General features: G+C 39.1%; 1 protein-coding gene across 4 annotated transcripts in view; it reads left to right on the forward strand.

The window, feature by feature from the left end:
- CDH6 (cadherin 6) overlaps positions 1 to 15,806 on the forward strand; it is a 124,797-nt gene that overhangs the window by 77,122 nt on the left and 31,869 nt on the right. For all 4 annotated transcript variants that reach the window (XM_012738426.3, XM_012738425.2, XM_076007948.1 and 1 more), the window contains exon 3: positions 14,503 to 14,797. In XM_012738426.3, the coding sequence (XP_012593880.2) occupies positions 14,503 to 14,797 (295 nt within the window). The remainder of the gene's footprint in view (positions 1 to 14,502; positions 14,798 to 15,806) is intronic.

Consider the following 15,806-nt stretch of genomic DNA (forward strand, 5'->3'; position numbering starts at 1 on the left):
ACACTGTGAAATGATTACCATAATTGTGCTAATTCACATATTAATCACCTCATATAATTACCATTTTTATGTGTATACGGAGAACATTAAAGATATATTTTCCTCGACAATCTCAATACAATACAGTATTATTAACTATTGTCACCAGGTTGATATTAGATCTCCATGCTTCCTAATTGCTTGATGCAGTGGTTTAATATGAATATCATTGATAGTGTTTTGTGTCATTGAGTTGACAATTGAAAAATCTGAAATCTTTAAAGTTCAAGAATGTATTAGATAGCAAGTATATAAACTAAGTTTCTTATGAAAGTTCTATTATGGAAACTACCACTGGAAATTTCACATCAAAATGGCCCAAATATTTTATAATACAAAGGAGAAAATCTCAAGCTTCCTTAGTGCAAAACAGAGAAGCTGAAGACAACACAGTTGTGTGTGCATAAACTAACAAGAAAAATAAGAAAATTTATAACAAATAGAAATATCGTTATCATAAAAAGCAGTTCCTTCGAGACTTACAAATGAAAATCAGACATTATTTTGGCTCTTAGTAGAAGAAAGTTCGAAACAAAATGAGAAAAAGGCAAAGAGAGTTGGCTGATTGAAAACAAATTTTTCTTAAAATTCCTAAGCTACACTGTACAGACAATTCGAATGTTCAGTAAAAGAGAAATCATTTAAGACCTGAGTAGCTCTGATTGTAATGATTCACAAAATGAATCAGCTAGACAGAGAAATGTGATAATACAAGGAAGGAAAAATTCTACATAATGACTAATTTTTTTAACCAACTGTATATTCTAATCAACATATTTTGGATTCTCACAGAAAAAAATAATGATTTCTACAAAATAATCTCATCTTAATTCTTTCTGCTACTTACATTATGAATACAACTCAGAAGAGAAACATGAAAGAGGAAATGCAAAGAAAACCCCGCTTTAAAATATAGTTATGCAAAACTTTAAGATGCTGGTTGTTTTGTTTTCATAAGTTGTAAAACATAAGAATCTGGCTCTTTCCTTTCTTGATCTGGAGCCTGGAAATTTTGTGGGGGGGACAGGTCAATGCAAGTAAATGCCATCTAGGAAGCAAACTTTCCCTTTACAAATTAGGTCAAGCTTTACAGTTGACCCTTGAACAATGTGGAATTTGGGGGCACCAACCCCACACAGTCAAAAATTTACGTGTTAACTTTTGACTCTCCCAAAACGTAACTACCAATAACACAAACAGTACATTAACACATATTTTGTTAAGTTATATATATTATATACTCCATTCTTACAATCAAGTAAGCTAGAGAAATGAAAATTTATTAAGAAAATCATAGGGAAGAGAAAATATAAATACTATTTATTAACTGGAAGTTAATCATCATAAAAGTCTTCATCCTATTGTCTTCACATTGAATAGGCCAAGGAGGAGGAAGAGGAGGGCTGGGTCTTGCTGTTTCAGGGGTGGCAGAGGCAGAAGAAAATCTGAGTATAAATGGACCTGTGCAGTTCAAACCATGTTATTCAAGGGTCAACTGCACTTTCTTATCCTATTTGAGTCTTGAGTGTTCTATCCTCCCAGCCATGTAAATTATATAAAAAGGGAGAACTATTTACCTTGTATTAAAGCTATGATCTTGGTGATTGCCAACCCACTTGCCTTTTAAAGAAGAGTTTTAAAATCAAGTCAAGAAAATTAAGTGACATAGGCTAGGCACAGTGGCTCACACCTGTAATCCTAGCACTTTGAGAGGTCAAGGCAGGAGGATTGCTTGAGGTCAGGAGTTCAAGACCAGGCTGAGCAAGAATGAGACCCTCATCTCTACAAAAAAATAAAATAAAAAATTGAAAAATTGGCGGGGAGTGTTGACATGCACCTGTAGTCCCAGCTACCTGGCAGGCTGAGGCAGGAGGATCACTTGAGCCCAGGAGTTTGAGGTTGTGGTGAGCTATGATGATGCCACTGCACTCCAGCCTGGGCAACAGAGGGAGACTCTGTCTCAAAAAAAAAAAAAGAAAAGAAAAGAAGAAAGTTAAATGACTTGAGCAAACTTGAGTGGCAGTACTTTATTCAGCTTTATCTCCTTTTCAACAGTCTAGACATAACTTCCTTGAGTTTTAAAATGATAATGTGGCAGTAAAAATTGGACTACCATGCAAACCAGCAAGTAACTCCTAAAGAAGGGGAAGGTGTGGGATGGGCGAGACAGAAAAGAGAACACAACACAAGAGACATAATTCCCTGGCAGGCTAAGAGTCATCATAGATTATTTTTTCATAGCATTTCATTGCAAAAATTTGTAGTAAGGTGCAATGATAATGTTTTCTTAAGTTTTATCAGGCTTTACAGTTTATAAAATGCTCTCAAGTGTACAAGCATTCCTCAAACAATCCACATAACCACTTTTCCAGCAGAGCACGATTCATTCCTTTTGTATGTGAGGAAACAGTCTGAGAGGGGTTCAGGGATCACAGGGTCAGGGTCAGCAGAGTAAGAATGCTGGGTCTGGAGTTCGGCATTTTTGAGGGGGTTAAGTCTAATAATCTTTCCTTACAGCACATTACTAAGATAAAGTAGCAGAGTACTTCAGATATGGTGGACAAATGAGACAATGGCATAAATGCTTAGAAATGGGAGGTTCGGGGGAGAGGAACACAAGATCATGGCACTAACATCACAGTGAGAACACTTTCCCCAGGGTGGCCATCCGGCAGTGCAAATTTCTCTTCTGTTTCAGCTAGTTCCTGCAAAGCAAAAGAAGGGGGGTGGGGAGAGAGAAAGAGGAAGAAAAGGAAGAAGAGGAAGAAGAAAAGCTTTTGAAATCTAAGAGGGTTCCCAAGCAAGAAAACCTAATAAATAAGCTCATAATCCTCTTTCCTAGAATCAGTCTCCATTGTTTTGTTGACTGTAGAGGCTACAGAATTCAATTCATTCATTGTGCACATAACGGTTGCTTGAGAGTTATGAATTTGAAGAGGAAATAGTCAACTACTTGTTTTATAAAGATAAACAGCATTAACTTTTTAGATCCTACAAGTCAACATATAAGGATTTAATATCCAACATATTTTTTTACCTTTCAAGAAAAACTCATTTTGGGAAAAGTCCATTAGCTATTAGGAAACACTTTTTTTGGCTGGGCACTTTGGCTCATGCCTGTAATCCTAGCACTTTGGGAGGCTCGGGCAGAAGGATCACTTGGGGTCAGGAGTTCAAGATCAGCTTGAGCAAGAACAAGACCCCATCTCTACACAAAACAGAAAAATTAGCCAGGCATGGTGGTGTGCACCTGAAGTCCCAGCTACTTGGGAGGCTGAGGCAGGAGGATTACTCGAGCAGGGAGTTTGAGGTTGCAGTGAGCTATGATGACACCACTGCACTCTAGCCCAGGAGACAGAGCAAGACCCTGTCTCAAAAAGAAAAAAAAACACATTTTTTAAAATTTCTGCTTTTGAATCATCATATCTCAAATGTTGGCATTTTATCTATTAATATTTTCCTCTAAGGTGTATGTCTCAGAGAGAAAGAAAGAGAGGGAATAATAGAGGGAAAGAAAGAGAGAGGGGGCAGGAGAAGTGTATGTGTGTGTGTGTGTGAGTGTGTGTCCTTAGATTTGGCTATTGCTGAAGAGATTACACTATAAGGAAAAAAGTAGGATTATAACTGGTGAGTTACAATGCCTTACTAAATCAATTTTTGACCAAGTGTCTGCTCTCAGCTTGATTTACCACTGACTTTTCGAAAATGAAAATGTTAGACTAAGCAGAAGCCTAGGCTAATGTCGCAGTCTGCCAACACAAGAAAAACTTTGGAAGCCAAACAAAAGGCAGTAAACAATGCCTTTTGGGGGGAAATAACTCATACAGTTGATAAACCAAAAGGCATTGGTTTCATTGATAAATCCCAAATGAACTATAACATTTATTATAGTTTGTATCATTTGTGCCAACAGAATTTACAAATAACTTAGCCTGGGGTCTAATATAATAAATACAATGAATCCAGAAACGTTTATAATCATTGGGGTGAGAGTTGCTTTGGCAGTACACTTTGATGTGAATGAGCATAGACTTCAGAGTTAGGCAGGTCTTGTACCCTTTCTAGGTCTGTGCTTAACTTTGTTTGGGTAAATTACTTAACCTCTCTGACCTCAGTTTCCTAACCTGAAAAATCAGAGAAAATACAGGTTATCTGCTGGAGTCATTGTGAGAATTAACTGATGTACCACACAAAGCATTCTTGTAGTACCTGATACATAGTAAAGTATTTGCTTAGAATTTGTTTTCTTCCTCTTCCAGTGGAATTTTTGAAGGACCTCATGTAGTTTCCATTCACCTTGAATTCCAGAAATAAGGAACTAATGTAACAAATCACCAAAAATTTAGTGGCTCAAAACAATATAAATTTATCATCTTATAGTTCTGGAGGTCAGAAGTCTGCAGTGGGTTTCACTGGGCTAAAATCAAGGTGTTTGTGAGGTGTCTTTATAGAGGTTCCAGGGAAGATTTGTCCCCTTGTCTTTTCCAACTTCTAGAGGCCACCGGTGTTGCTTGGCTCAAGGTCCCTTCCTCCATCTTCAAAGCCAGCAGCATAGCATCTTCAAATTCATTTTCTCTCTCCCTCTCCCTCTCCCTTTCTCTCTCTCTCTCTCTTTCTCTCTCTCTCCCTTTCTCTCTCTCTCTCTCTCCCTTTCTCTCTCTCTCTCTCTCTCTCTCTCTCTCTCTCTCTCTCTCTCTCTCTCTCTCTCTCTCTCTCTCTCTCTCTCTCTCTCTCTCTCTCTCTCTCTCTCTCTCTCTCTCTCTCTCATTGCTGCTTCCCTGGTCACATTTCCTTCTCTGACTCTAATTCCCCCCCCACCTCTTTCACTTACAAGGACCCCCATCCTTACACTGGACTCACCTGGATGACCCAGGATAATCTCCCGATCTCAAAATCCTAATCACATGTACAAAGTCCTTATTGCCATGTAAGGTAACAGTTACAGATTCCAGGAATTAGGATGTGGACATCTTTTGGGGCGTGGGAGGGGGCGGTGGAATTATTCTGCCTACTACGACTATTATAGCACTAAAGTTTTGTTCATGTAATAGTTACTCTGGTACTTTTGACACTGAATTTAAGATATTGAGTGTAAAAGATAAATGTCAAGGGAATATAATAAATTTCTCCTGTATTCAGATGTAAAATTCTTTTGCTTTTAGCACTTTGTCAAAAATTTTCCTTCACATAACACAAGGTCTGTTTCAGTGGTTATTAAATCTAACAAAAGATAAAAGATTGAATTGAGTAGGGTCATGCAGAATCTCTGCAAATGCAGAACCCCTTTTGGTTTTATTTAAGTGCATTTTAAAAGTTAAAAGGTGCACATGGAGAAGAAAGATGGAAGGATAGAGAGATGGATGGATGGATAGATGCCCTCAATTTTGTGACCCTAGGGGACATTTGGCCACATCTGGAGACATTTTGGGTTGTCATAACTTGGGAAGATGTTACTGGCATCTAGCATGTAGGGACCAGGGATGCCACTGAAAATCCTATAATGCACAGGACAGCTTCCAAAACAAACAGTTGTCCAGCCCAAAATGTCAATAGTGCACAAGTTAAAAACACCAAATTAGATGCCCTTCCTTCCACGGAAACTCGGGTGGTAGGGTATTCCCATAACCAAGGGAGGGACTTCACATTCCTGGCTATCAGATATACAAATACACTCTCACTTCTACCACCCTAAGACATAGGAATCTGGATCCCCAGGGGGAAGCAGGAACAAGGTCATGGGTAAAGGTGAATGCAGAGCAGGTTTTTCCCACTTCCCTTTGGAGCAGTCATGTGGTGAGGGACCAGTCCTGGTTTGTTTCCAGGAGCGAGAAGGGGAAGGATTGATCCCATAGTAGTACCTGCCAAGAACAAAGCAATCCTGCAACAAGGACCACGGGTGCCAAGAGCAATAAAGAAGTCATAGCCAGACCTCAGAGTCCGAGGGAGGGACATGAGATGAAGCTAGTCTCCTGGACCCTGGAGAGCTGAGGTCGTGACTCTACCCACCAAACCCGCAGATGCCACCGAGGAAAGTAATGGATGAGAGATACTGTCTAGAGACCAGCGGGTCAGAGGAAAGGACAGGAACTAGCCATGGCTCCAAAAGCCTCCAGATTCCTACCTCACATAGGCCATGTGTCATGTGTCCTTCATACTCCCAGATGTCACCTTGAACTGAATCAGGAGCAGAAGAAGAGAGAAAGAAACCAGAAAGCCTAGGATTTATCTAAACGAGTTATCTACAGAAACTGTATTACTGAGTCAGGCAGACTTTAGATTGCACTAAATTACTGAATCAATATTCAACCTATATCGAGTTCCTAATATTCAATGGGACCAGGACTTGAGGGATAAGCTACTAAAAAAAAAAAAAAAAAAGGAAGCTATATCTTCCCTTGCACATCTGAGTGCAGTGTGAGAAAATATGTGACCATGCAACTCAAGGGAAGGAGTGCTTCTATTTTTGCTGACTTTACGGCTTTTATTACCCCAGGCACATACTCAAGGCCAGGTCTGATTGTCTCCCACACTGAGCCTTGAGACCATGCCACAGACACCATTACTAAATCATTTTTCTCCCATCAGAAAGCTAAGCTTCTCCAAGAAGTCTTCCTAAACCATCAAAAACCTTATACATTCCCTGACTTCATCTTGTCCAATTTACAAGTTCTTTCTATGGTATTCTTCAGCTTTTCACTTCGCTTGTTATCCCTAACTAATAGTAACAGTACTCAAGTATTCAATTTTGGCTTTCATTCTGTATCTTTTAAAATATATGAGTCAGTATTTCCAAGCCTAAATTGCAAGTTTGTAGAAGGCAGGCATTAGACGCTTTTTTATGCATTGCTGTATGCAACACTTCAGACCAATAAGTGTTTTAAAATGGTCTTGGTTGAATGAATTAAATTATTTTATTATGGAACAACATTTCTTGAAATGGAGCATTTTCTATTAGTTTCTGCAACAGGGTGATACTTGAAATAGGGTTCAGTAAAATCTTGCAGCTTTTTCACCATGAACAAGTGACTTCTGACCCAGCGCCCCTGTATTTATAATGGTCAATGAACTCAGTGTACTTATAACCGGTCTGTTCTTGTCAACAAATCCATTACAAGTTGGTTTTATTATCCCACTGAGGTTGAATTTGTTATTAAAGAATTTTTTTTTTAGATCTGAGGCAATAACTTGAATTGTTCCCTCAGACTTTTCAGATTAAACCATGTGCCTAGTGTTTGGTAGTAATTGCTAAATTATCTGGCGACTTCAGAAATGTATATTCCCAATATACAGAGTTAGCTTAACGTCAAGTGAGAAAGGGGATAAAGGACTCTAAGATTTATTGATTGTCTACTATGTGGCCAGAAACCTTCATTGATCATTGCTATCTTATCCAATTTAATCTTTACAACATCCATTCATTCATTCTCTGCTATCATTAATTTTTGAGGATCTGTAATGTGTCAGTATGTCGGGTGCTGAGAATGCAGAAGTGATACAGACAGTTTTGGTTCCTTCTTTTATGAGTTTGCAATCTAGCTGGAAAAACAGCTGTAAAACAAGTCATCAAAAAAAAAAAAAATAGAATGGGCTGATGGCTAAGTGTGGAATGAATTGAGAGCATATAGGAGGAGAATCTAACTTAGACCAGCAGTTTAGGGAAGGCTTTCCAGAGGAGAAAATGATTAAGCAGACCCGGCATCTGAGTTTCATTAACCAATTGAAGATGTTAAAAGGGCTTAATGCCAAGGGGACCACATGTAGAAAGGCCTAGCTATGAAAAAGCTGGTAATGTTCTTCAAAAAGCTGTAAGAGTATGGCTAGAACCAGGAGAGTTAGGGAGAGAATGGTGGTGGATGAAGTCAAAGAGGGGGCAGAGGCTGTGTAGGGGTGGGAGCTTTATCTCAAGAATAAAAAGAAGACACTGATGGATTTAATCAGAAAAGAGTGGCATTTTTGGAATTGGTGTTGGTGTTGTTAAGTTGATCTGTTTACAGAGAGGAAAATACATAGAAAGGAAGCAAGCCTGGGTGTGTGTTTGGATGCCCTTCTTAGGCCAATGAGAAAAGGTGGTGGGTTGGGCCAGGAGGGCAGCAGTAGAAATGGAGAACATTAGGTGAGTCAGGATATAGGTAAGAGGGAGAGTTGACAGGAGTTGGTGGCCCAATGAATGGGGAGATGGCAGCAGAGGGGATGATTCCCTGGTGGCCTTCAGGACGTACAAGAGGAGGAAACGGTTTTGGAGAGATGGCGATGAGGTCAACTGGGACGTGCTGAATGTAAGTTGTCTAAGAAACTTGCCTGAAAAGTAATTATATCCTTGACTCTGGACTGCAAGAAAATGGTCTGCGCTGGTCAATTATACATGTGGGCATCGATGGTACATAGATAGTCGTTGAATCCATGAAAGTAGATAGATGAGCTCATGTGAGAATATGTGAAAAGAGAAAAGACAAAGACCTAAGATACAGGCTAAAGGAAGACCAACATCTAGGGCAGGTAGAGGAGGAATAGCTGGCAGTGTGAACTGTTATGAGTTCTATCTTAGGACAGAATGAAGGCTAAGATAACTTAATTAATTTAGCAGATTAATAGGAAAGTCAGAATTTGGCCCCAAATCTTTCCACTTTCAAAATTCACCTTTTGATTACTTCATGTTTGTGAATTCATGGGGGATGTATCAAAGGCTTTCTCTGAGCTAGACTCTCTATTAAGCATTTTACATACATTATATTATTAACTGTCAGAGCAACCTACTTGCAAATTAAGTGTCATTATCCCCATGATGTGGATAAGGAAACAGAGAGCTGAAGAAATTAACTAAGTTCCCCAAGTTTACAGGACTAGTATAGAGCATGAATTTATGCCCATTTCTTCCCTTTGCCCCAGTCCATGCTTTAAGCCATTAAGATTTACCCGTTAAGGCAGTGGTTCTCAAACTTGAACACGCATCAGAATTACCTGGAGGGCTTCTTTAAACACAGATTGCTGGGTGGACACCCCCCGAGTTTCCGGTTCTGGAGGTGAGAATTGGAATTTCTAACTAGTTCCCAGATGATGCAAATGCTGGTGGTCCAGGGACCCCACTTTGAGAACCACCCTAAGTTAGGGGAGACGCAGAACTACTATAACAACAACACAAAACCTCAAAAATACAATGGCTGAAGTACGATTTTTTTTCCTACTTCACATTACAGACTGGTCAGATATAAGGTTATTTTGGAACCCAGGTTCCTTGCACTTTGTGGCTGCCATCCCTTCGGGCATTGTCCTCATCAGCCTGATGGAAACCAGGTCACTGCCTCACTTACACTGCAGCCTGTGGGAAAAAGGAAAAAAAAGTCTAGAGCAGCCAATTCCTAGTAAGCAAGGGACACTGACGTTACATCCTTTACATTCACACATACCGTTAATACACTGTGAAAACTTAATCACAAAGCTGAATAGCCACGTGCCCAGCTGACCCACAACTAGCACCCTGCCACAACAAAAGGCTGCCATCAACTTTATAATGTGTGAAATAATCATCAGTTATAAATTAGTTGACTCATACCAAATCATTAACACTCAAATATTGCATAGTAAAATATGTAATATGAAATTTTATTAAAAGATATTTTTATTTACCCAATCCTATAATTGGGTAGTCCTATAATCCTTCCATTTATAATCCTATAAATGGAAGTCCATTCTAAAACAGAATGGACTTCCACTCCCTGGCATGGACTTCAGACAAGGTTCAATTTCTTCCTAATGTAAACTCTATCCAACAGGCTCTCCCTGGCTTTCACGACACAAAATATATTTATTAGCATCATATATATTTATACATGCATTATATAGAACGATATACGTATATATACAGCCATCACCATATATATATTGTATATATACTGAATATATATATAATATATATTATATATATATGTTAAGCCTCAGTTTAGCATAACTTAATCGTAGATTTACTTTGCTAATTTGAAGCAATATTCAACCTATGCAGCATGAAGGTATCCCCTCTCTCTCTGCTATAAATGCTGTTTCTCTCCTTCAATCCCAGACAGGTTGCATCTTTTCACCACCACTGTTCTTTGCCCATGACCTCTCGGATTGGCAACCATTACATTTCTTAATAAAGAGCAACATTACATTTGTACCACACTCTACAAGCATATTAGCCGTAACTCAATCTTTCATTTCAGCTAAACATCACTGAACAGCCTCCCTAAGCCCATGTAAGGCTGTTGTAGGTGCCATCCCTAGGTGTGTCATCTACATAAGCTTCTGTTTTCTGTCTCAACAGTACACATGCGGCCGGGCACGGTGGCTCACGCCTGTAATCCTAGCACTCTGGGAGGCTGAGGCCAAGGCGGGAGGATGGCTCAACGTCAGGAGTTCAAAACCATCCTGAGCAAGAACAAGACCCCCGTCTCTACTAAAAGTAGAAAGAAATTAATTGGCCAACTAAAAATATATAGAAAAAATTAGCCGAGCTTGGTGGCACATGCCTGTAGTCCCAGCTACTCGGGAGGCTGAGGCAGTAGGATTACTTGAGCCCAGGAGTTTGAGGTTGCTGTGAGCTAGGCTGATGCCACCGCATTCTAACCTGGGCAACAGAGTGAGACTCTGTCTCAAAAAAAAGAAAAACAGTACATATGCTTAGAAGACTCAGCTTGGTCACTGACTCAAATAGTGACTTAGGGACACACAGGAAATGGGAGCATTGTGGCATCATTAGCTGCTTCATGGACCACTAAAATTCTACACAATTAGTGTTATACCTTGGGGTCAGCACATGTGACATGTGAAAAGGTGCTCTGTCCCCAGGGAAGCACAGCACCTAGCAGGCAAAGATGCTGCCACGGTTTTGGTGCCACCCTCTATGGGGCCACGTCCACAGCCAAAGATCCCTGTGTTTATTTGCCAAGGCGCTGCATTAAAAAAAAAAAAAAAGCTAACAGAGAAACAAACAGAGACCAAGAAGAGCTCCCTCTGGCAGAAAATGCTACCAGTCCACTAGTAAAACATCCTACTAGCCACAGGTGAGATGTGACTTACGGAGGGAAGTGGATAATTTTTGCTTGATGGTGAATCGTTAAAAGTGAACCAGATGATTAAACTTAATGGAACAGCCACATTAAACTGAAATTAGTAAAAACATGCCTCGGGCAGCCTACAACCTTTTATTTGTTGTTGTTTAACTTCTGTCGTTTACAGTGGCCATGATGGATGACATCACAAAAGAAAAAATCCAATTAAAATCTAAGTGCTCAATAAACCCCTAATGTCTGGTTGTCACCACCACTTTCACAGGCAGGGCACCAATGTCTTATGTTTCCTCTTTTCCTGAAGAATAGAGAAAATAACTGGCCCCAGGGGAGCTCAACGGAAGGGGAGGAGTGTGGAGAGGGAAAAAAAACCAGAGGCTTCTGGAGGTTTCTGCTATATGTACTCTGCCAGACTCAGATAATGCACTTGGGGAGGAGAGAGGGGAGGAGGTTGAATTGTTTTATTATCAGACAATGCCTGAGTGAAGAGATGCATTTTCCCACTAGTTTTCAGATATTGATAAATCAGAATGGTGATCTGCAAAGCAATCCCTGTTCACACTCTTATTTGGCGTCTCCTCTGCCCTTTACATCGTCTTGGGTGTTTGTTCCATAAGTCATCGAAATGGTCTCTCTTGACAGCTAAAAATAAGTTTCTGATTACTTTTACCTGGATAAATCATGTGGCTAGATGCAGTATTCACCTACTAAGTGTGCAACAATTACATATTGGAAGTGGTGAAAGAACTGGCCGAGGAGAGTGTATAATCTAGTGGAATGCAGAATGTGATAGAATAAATCACGTGTAAAGACAACAGCTGCCCCCGGTAGAAAAATGCTGGCTTTTGATAATAGATTTTACCTTAGAGATACCACGTGTTTATAAAATTGGGTTTTCAAAAAGTCCTCAAAATAAAGTTCTCAAAGTCAAAACAAGAGCAAAAATATGCTGATTATGAACTAAAGGCCAATAATAGTAGCAGTATCAAATTTAGAAAATGCTTTATAACTTATAAAACACATATCGTACTTTTATTGCATGCTTTCGTGGAGATTAATGTGCTATTTTTAGAGAGTCCCTAATTAGGGACTTCACAACATCCTGGGCATGTAGCTCTTACTATCCTCATTTTATGGGTAGAGATTCTGGCTCAGAGTGGTTGATTGACTCTGCCATGGTCTTACACGTGGTGAGTGAAAGAGAATGAAAGTGGCCCCTACTCAGGTGTGAGGTAAAGTGACACCCCCCTTTCCCACCCCCACCCCCAACCCCCCACCACCCCACCCCCGTGTCAGGCCGCTGACCACAGCGGCTCTGGAGCAAGGATCTGCCAGGCAATGACATTGGTCTCCTTTCTCATGGGTTAATGAAATAGCTTTTTAAGAGGCTTCTTCACTCATTAGAATTTCACAATGGAGAGTTAAATTTTCCCCAGTGGCTCTTTCTGTGTCGTCATGGTTTCAGTGTTTTCTTAGCATATCATATTACACAAATCACAGAATGCTCTTGTTTTACATTTCTTATTGCATACATCTCACTTCTAAGCAATTTCCTCTCCGTTCCCATTTATCTTCCATTATTTCTGTCAAATTGCTTTCAAGGCTGCTAATTGTATGAATAATATTCTCTTCCCCAAACACTGAGCCATTAACCAGCTTTAGCTGTGTGCCATTGGACACACTTTAAAAATGAGGAAGCCGTAGAAAATAATCTATAAAGCCTCTTCTTGTGCTCAAGTTCTAATCTTCTGACTCCTTTCACACGAGCTGTGTGATTTTGGAAATACATAAACTGGAGCCTCGGTTTTCTTGACGCTACAATGATGGATTAAATTAGTTCATGTTTCCCAAAGTATCTTTGTTAGAAAATTGATTATGGAAGAAATCTAAATGGTCACACCCAAAAAGGATTCTTTAAACAAGAAAGTTAGGGAAAGTTAGATTTTTAAAAAGTCAATAGTTTCAAACTGTAGACACAGCTTTGATATGTTCATAGATGACTCCAAGAAAGAGGCAAAATATGAAGTATTGCTTAACCTCAACACTTTGTGTAAATGATATTCCGTGGGATACAATTTTAGAAAGACTAGGCTAGATTATTTCTTAAAGTCCCTTTTGCCCTACCGGTCTGTTTTCAATTGTGTAGACGCTACTCTGAGCGTTTCATATTAATCTGGAGAATGCAGAGTTGCTTTACCTTTTTCTGTTGCTGCTTTGTTGTTGTGACACAGCCCTGCTCTGTTTCGACGTGGCTGAAACAAGGCAGAGATTAGCAGCCTTCCCACTAACACTGATTGTCTATATGTCACTTATACTCACTACTCTGGGGCTTATAAATGGTACTCCTCAACAAACAGCACTTTTTAAAAATTTGTAAATAGGGTTAGATTATCTGAAGACCTATGAGATACCATCAAAATTTTGGCTGGTGGAAAAGGAAACAAAGGGAGCTCAATGCTATGGAAATAATCTTTGGGATAAGAAACATGGACAACTTGCCCAAGTTAGGATCCTAATCTTCTGCTTTCATGGTATCTTAGCATTCATTTAATTCAGTCCTTTTCCCAGGCCCATTTTATTGACAGTTAATCATCAGTTTCTGCTTGATTACCTTCAGGAGCAGGGAACTCACTACCTCATAAGACAGACTATTTCAATTTTAAGCTAGCTTTAATTACTAGAAGGCCCTTTCCTATCTCATACTAAAATCTGAATGTTAAATGTTATTGTTCTAAATGACCTTTTAAGTCATCTAGCCAGGTGGTTTTCAAGACATTATCCATGGCAGCACTTATGATGCTTCTCAAATGTTTCAAGTTGAATATCATAAATAAATAATCACATCTTCCCAGAAAAGTGGTTATAATCTCCATCAGTAAAGACTCAAGGAAATTATCTAGTTTCCCTAAATTCACCAAGATAGTAAGTTTTGTGCAGAAGCAGAATGTATCCAGAGCTCTCTGATTAAAAAAACAACAAAGTCCTTTTCTCAATGTATATTGCTTCACTAATATGTTTGTTTACATATAAGTGAGGAGGGGAGTGTATTAGTAGAATGTGAAATCTGTAGTGAAAATAAGAAAATAGTGGAAATATTTTCCAGCTAGCCTAATATGTCCTTGGATATCTTGCTACTGCTCAAGCTATTAGTTTTCTCTTCTTCAAAGTAAGAAGGATTACTCAATTTTCCCCCACATTCTGTTCCAGGTCTGGAAGATTCTATGATTATAAGGGAACATGTTCATTAATGAATGGCATTTACTACTGAGAGGTTATGTAAAGAGTAAAAAGGAAAAAAAAAAAAGTGTATGCCTTAGAAAGGATTGAGTAAAAGTTAACATAGCATGCACCATAAAGACAAAAATGGTTTAGGATCGCATTCTTGACTTTTACTTTCTTTAATTTTTTTTTTCTACACTAGTTACATTCAGACCAGGATAGAGGAGATGGATCACTTAAATATATCCTTTCAGGAGATGGAGCAGGAGATCTCTTCATTATCAATGAAAACACAGGCGACATACAGGCCACTAAGAGGTTGGACAGGGAAGAAAAGCCTGTTTACATCCTTCGAGCTCAAGCTATAAACAGAAGGACAGGGAGACCCGTGGAGCCCGAGTCTGAATTCATCATCAAAATCCATGACATCAACGACAATGAGCCAATATTCACCAAGGAGGTTTACACAGCCACCGTCCCCGAAATGTCTGACGTCGGTGAGTGAGATGTGATTTCAACCAAAAACGGGTTCTTCTCTAGCGCATGCACCAAGTAAGGAATCCTATGAGCCAAATTTACTGAGTTGAATGAATTTAGATGCTAACTTCTGCAATCCATGTATGTCCTTTTTGTAAGTGCACTGTATTTCCCAATATTATTCTAGTCTCTTTCTGTTATTATTTCTAAGAATACAGCATTTCCTCTAAGGATGAGGGTATGAAAAGTGGCAGGTTGATGGTCGGAGGTAGGAAGAAAGATCATCTCCTTTTCCTCCCACCTTGAACTCCCACTCCATTTCCTGGGCTGAAAGACAGCAGCCTTCACCATTTTTCTTTCAGCCTACTTTGGTGTCAATCTCCAAGTAGGGCTCTCCCCAGTAGAAAATAAAAGCCTGAACTTGCAGTCCAGTCTGAAGAGTAGTGACAGTGGCTATAAGTAACTGAATGTTTGGGGAAAAGACTCAAAGAAAACTTTTTTTAAAATCCAAAAGCAATATACAGGTGGTGTCTAGAGGATATATCCTTTATGACTTGGTGGAAATTAAGAGACTTTCATAACGTTAATAGTGTGAATTAATATTTTATTGCACAATTCCACTACCAATTTCAAATTTGATGTGTGTGCATTTAATTTGTTTAAATTGGGAGAAGGTAAACAGGATTTAAATTAAGGGGAAAAAATCATACTGATATCACTCAGCCATGTTAAAATACTTCATGGGAGACAGTGACAAATTTTAGACTATTTATGTAAAAGGTTATTTTTATTTTCCCTCTGTCAAATTCGAAAGGATTGAAATTACACAACTTTATTATGATTCTGTGGGTTGGATACCAGAAATGTAGTTCATAGATCCAAGACATGGAAAATATCCAATCCACCAAAATGACTGTAAAACATCTAAAGTTTTCTCATGAAAAAAATTGTTCATCTCATTATTTAAAACCACTGTTTTCTGACAAAAATCACAAGCCCTCACCAAAGCAAAGAGGGAGTTCGTAATTC

Source organism: Microcebus murinus, chromosome 11, assembly GCF_040939455.1.
Source record: "Microcebus murinus isolate Inina chromosome 11, M.murinus_Inina_mat1.0, whole genome shotgun sequence".
Classification (NCBI taxonomy): domain Eukaryota; kingdom Metazoa; phylum Chordata; class Mammalia; order Primates; family Cheirogaleidae; genus Microcebus; species Microcebus murinus.